The sequence below is a fragment of the Lepidothrix coronata genome, unplaced genomic scaffold, assembly GCF_001604755.1.
Source record: "Lepidothrix coronata isolate B3197 unplaced genomic scaffold, Lepidothrix_coronata-1.0 Scaffold16, whole genome shotgun sequence".
Lineage (NCBI taxonomy): Eukaryota > Metazoa > Chordata > Aves > Passeriformes > Pipridae > Lepidothrix > Lepidothrix coronata.
The window spans coordinates 4,761,298-4,766,030 of record NW_016690196.1 but is presented as its reverse complement, the minus strand read 5'-3'; the positions used below and the strand labels follow the sequence as shown (position 1 = coordinate 4,766,030).

The following is a 4,733-nucleotide window of genomic DNA, read 5'->3' as shown; positions in this document are numbered from 1 at the left end:
AGTGTAGCAATAGCTCAGATACGGCTTTGTGCACCCATAACCTGCTGGAATGGGTGCCCTGGACTTGAGATTTCTCTGTTTGTCTTCTCTGCTTTGCAGCCTGTCTTTATGCTGCTGCAGCAGCCAGTGCCACGACATCAGGACACACGGGCTTATCTGAGCTGGCATTCAGCTTGGTAAGTCAAGTTCAACTAGCAAAGAACTGCAGTTAGCAATTCAACACACACAATCAATCCAAGAATCTTCATAAAGACATAATTACATTCCAGCCTCTGTTTAAAATTATGGAAACTATACCCAGTCACCACATCTAAATGTGAATTCATGGATTTTAAAGCCTAATTCTGTGCTATTTTTAAAACGAAACAAAACTCTTGCCTTTTGTTGTAAACTGGGTCTCAAAAGTATTTCTCCACAGCAATACAGAACATTAAAACATATGTTTTATAAATAAAATACTTTTATTAGACTAGTACATGTATTTTAAATGTATTAAAATGTATTAGACTAGTACTAGTATTTTAAATCAAGAATTAAAATACAGTTGGTATTAAACTATTATTTCAGTTCATTTCACTAAAGTCAAAGTTACTGTAGATTACTCAGGAGGTAATATTTATCTGGAAATTATTTTTTTTTTAAATATAAGTAGACTTTCTTTTTCCTCTTTTTATTAAGCATGTTTTGGCTATATAATTTAAACTAGACAACTTAGCTAATAGAGCATAATACTAAGCAAAACCAGAACTTAACTGGAACTGTTAATAAACTGTTTTACTGATCTGTTCCTGCTTCTGATGTGAAAATTATCCCATCACTACATTTATGCTTTCATTTCATTAAATACAATTATTTTTCATTGTGCTCTCTGAAAGAGCTCCATCCAAGAAAAACATTTAGAGATACTCCAGATACCTAGTACAGCTTATTGAGTAACTGCTTCTAAGAAGACTCCTAGATAGAGAAAACTCTTCTATCATTTCTTCTTGTTTTATAGAAGCATCGTAACACTCTTTACCTACTTGGACACCAGCCACATCCTGGTGCAGTACTCAGAAATGGAAAAACATACTCGGGTGTGGCCTCTACAGACCACACTGTCACCTGAGCATTCAGTTACAGTGGTTTTCCATAGAGTCGGAAATGTAAGAAAACAGCTGGCCACAGCAAAACAAAGAGCGGTCTCTTCTAAAACAAGAGACCCTTTATACAATAAACAGGCTCAGTGTGCCACTTCAGAATGATACAGTGGCAAGACAATATAAGGCTCAACTTAGATTAAAAAATGGTAACCTGGTGTATATATATCTTTCAAGCCCACAGATAGACTTGTGAATTATTTCAATTTGCTGTTCTAAATATCAGCTGTATCAGAAACCTCATTCTGGCCTAAGTTTTACTATCTTGCTGTTGTGCAAACAAGGCAAAGTTAGTTATCCTGCAGCTCCTTTGGGATGCTGTTACAAGCAATGTTGTTGCTTTTGTTTCAGATAGTATGGTTACATTACTTCAGGGATCGTGTAACCTTTCGGATACATTTCTATTTTTACATAGTATCTCTCATAGGCTCAATGACAATAATTTTTCTGTCAATCCTCAGTTGAAAGAAATCTTATAGGCAATGCTTTGGTCATCACCTAAACCAGTGGCTGTTTTCATGCTCCTCAAATGCAAAATAAAATTTTAACTTAGGCCTCTTCCTTCAGTAAGAAAGGTGTGTCAAGTCAGTCCCACTGAGTCTTGTTATTGTACCACTGTAATGGGATCATTTTCAGCATGTGCTCCCCATTTCCTCAGAGGAATAAGCGGGGCCTGTCTCTGTGCTCTTCACTGATCCTGATGTCTCAACAGTCTTGGCTAGATAGGGTGAAGAACCTGGACTGCTTTACCTTTTTTAAGGGACAATTGGATGAAAGGGGTTCCAGCTTTAATAAGTATTTCCTTTTCTTCCCCTCCCCCCCAGTGTAGGAGCAATATAAGTTGATGCAACTTAAACTCCTGGTCAAATAATTTAACCCAGACCAGTAACACCCTCGTGATGTAACATCCCATCCTGATGACTCTGTCATTCTATGAAAGACTTAACTGCATTAACTTAAATTCATGTCAAGTTAAAAGGAGGAACCTCTCTCATATAGGATTTCTTCTGCACACCCATTTCATGGTAGGTTTCTGTATTTTTTGCTGATCTTTTATTACTGCCCATATGCCAGACATTCTTCTGCCAGCATCCAAATATATCTGTTCTCAAAAGATTTAACATGGATTTATTTTAAAATACAAAATTTGATTGTTCATATATAGTCTGATATTTATCCCAATGTATATATAGCAAACAAGGCTGAAAAACACAGATTTTCCAACAAGTGTTTACATTTCCATTTAATATGAGAATACTTTCCCGTTATATAGTAAGAATATGAAGTACAGAAAAAACAAATTAATATAATGATCTGGGAAAGAGAAATGTTTACAGTTTTAGAGAGTCATCTCCTGCATCTAGAGGAAATATCACACATACCTTGTAAAGTTGTACACAGTACTGTAATATATATGACATAATTTTCCAATTTCTTGGAAGAGAGTCATGAAAGCCATTTATAAACAACTAGCTCATATTTTCTCCAGAATAAATCACACGAATTACATGTAGAAACTGGAGTAAGGAGGGATTATATAGCAGTGCCATTAAAACAGTCCAAAAAAAGCACTGATCCTACAGTTGAATCTGAGTAGCCATACACCTGAGCAAGACCAAGAACAGTTTCTCCAAAAAGTCTGATCAAAATTCATTGATAAAATCAGACAGAACAATAATATTAGCATTTGAAGAGTATGACAGTACAGTAAGATCATTGAAAATATCCCTGTTTTATCAATTACCTTCCAACAAAAATCATAATCTGAATCACAAGTATACTGCATAGCTGCATAAGCACCAAGATAATATAAAGTAAAAGCTTATCCATCAAGTCCCTCTGATAAAAGGTCCCCTATAAAAATGCCAATTTTTAATGTACATTTAAGTACTTATGGCAAGAGGTACTGATTCCATAAACGAAAAGTCACTGCAAAGTCTGAAAAAAAAATCTAAAACTTGAAAAAAGTCAAAAGTAGAGCATTTTCTAATGGTCTGAGAAACAGCAAAATTCACTCCAGTTCCTGAGATAAATTGCAGATCAATTGTGAAAATTTACCAGATTGCACCACACTCTCTTTCCCACCTTCTCTTACACACTGCACACAAGGTCGGTACTGAAGCATCTACTAAACTCACAAGTCAGCAAAGCATGTGAAAGCTCAAAACATTCACATTTCCTTTTCCATTATAAAAACAAGAGACTGGCAACTTAGGTGAGAGACAGATAGACTTTTACCACAGTCTGTCAAAATAATTTCCAGGCAGATGCAGTTGTTTTAAACTAACTGCACTTACATCTTTTAAAACTAATATAATTTTGTGTTTCTATCCTGTTTTCACTGACAACTGTGCTCTTATTCATGCATCTGCTGTTTAAAAGAGCATTCCGTACATGAGTTCAAACTCCCGGGGTCAAATTTTTTAAAAGAGCATGTGTCACCTAACAGCTCAGCAGGTCTCTGTATGCTGGAACCATCAATGTGCTTCATTGCTACTAGCCATATGGTCAGTTCCTAACTTAGCATTAATGTTGTGCTCCATCTTCTGTAAAACAGCTGGAAGATCCAGAACAGAAGAAATAATATAATGAGGTACTGGGGAGGTATCTACCGGGGTGGTCATTGCTTTGTTTAACCAGACCGTTGCTTTCAAGCCAGCATTCAGGCCTCCTTGAATATCTGTATCTAGAGAGTCACCAACCATCACACACTCTGCGGGCTGCACCCCCAGGAGATCGCAGCAGTAATGAAATATGGATGGCGCCGGTTTCTCTTCTTTCTGCTCTCCCCCTACAACGATAGCATCGAAGTAGGGCTGGCAGGCGCACGCCTCGATCTTCTCCCTCTGCGTCTGCCTGTCGCCGTTCGTGAGGAGCAGCAGGCGAACCCTCTTCCGCAGCTCCGTGAGCATCCCCCGCGTGTCCTCGGCCAGCGTCAGGTGCTGCAGCCGCGTCGTCTTCCACAGGTAATAGCACTCGGCCGCCAGGTCGCGGTTCGCCTCCCCCCCGATGGTCTCCTGGATCGCCTCCTCCCAGTGCGAGATCCGCAGGTCGGTGATGCACATCTTGGCGGGATCGTGGCACTCCTTGAGAAGCTTGGCCTGGACCTTGTCGCAGATGGCGCGCGCCTCTCCCTCGCCGTAGTGGTGCTTGGACTGCAGGGCGCTGATCACCTGCAAGGGACACGGGGCCGCGCGTCAGGGCGCTCCCGGGAGCGGCCCCCAGCTGCATGGGGGCAGGGGAGGGGAGCGCGACAGTCGCGGCCCCGCGGCGGCCGGGCCGGGAAGAGCCGGGCCGGGAAGGCCGGTGGCCGCGGACCTAGCGCGGGGAAGGGGACAGGGGCAGTACCTCCTCGATGGCGCGGCGCCCGGCCGCCGCCGTGTCCACCAGCGTGTTGTCCAGGTCGAAGAACACCGCCTTGACGCCGTGCAGCCCCATGGCACCGCCTCCCGCGCGAGCCGCCCCGCTGGAACAGCGGAGGAGAGCGCCCCGAGCCGCCGGAACAGCCGCCCGTGCCGGGCACAGCACGGCGGGGCCGCCCGGGGCCTCCCGGACCCGCCCCGGGCCCGCCCCTCGCGTCAGGCCCGAGGGGCG

General features: G+C 42.7%; 1 protein-coding gene across 1 annotated transcript; it reads right to left on the bottom strand.

The window, feature by feature from the left end:
• Positions 1 to 447: 447 nt before the first annotated feature.
• On the bottom strand, positions 448 to 4,640 carry NANP (N-acetylneuraminic acid phosphatase). The gene is made up of 2 exons (XM_017806851.1): positions 4,488 to 4,640; positions 448 to 4,312 (listed from the first exon to the last, which is right to left on the bottom strand). The coding sequence occupies exons 1-2, from the start codon at positions 4,575 to 4,577 to the stop codon at positions 3,617 to 3,619; spliced, it is 786 nt and encodes a 261-aa protein (XP_017662340.1). The 5' UTR covers positions 4,578 to 4,640; the 3' UTR covers positions 448 to 3,616.
• Between the last annotated feature and the right edge of the window lie 93 nt (positions 4,641 to 4,733).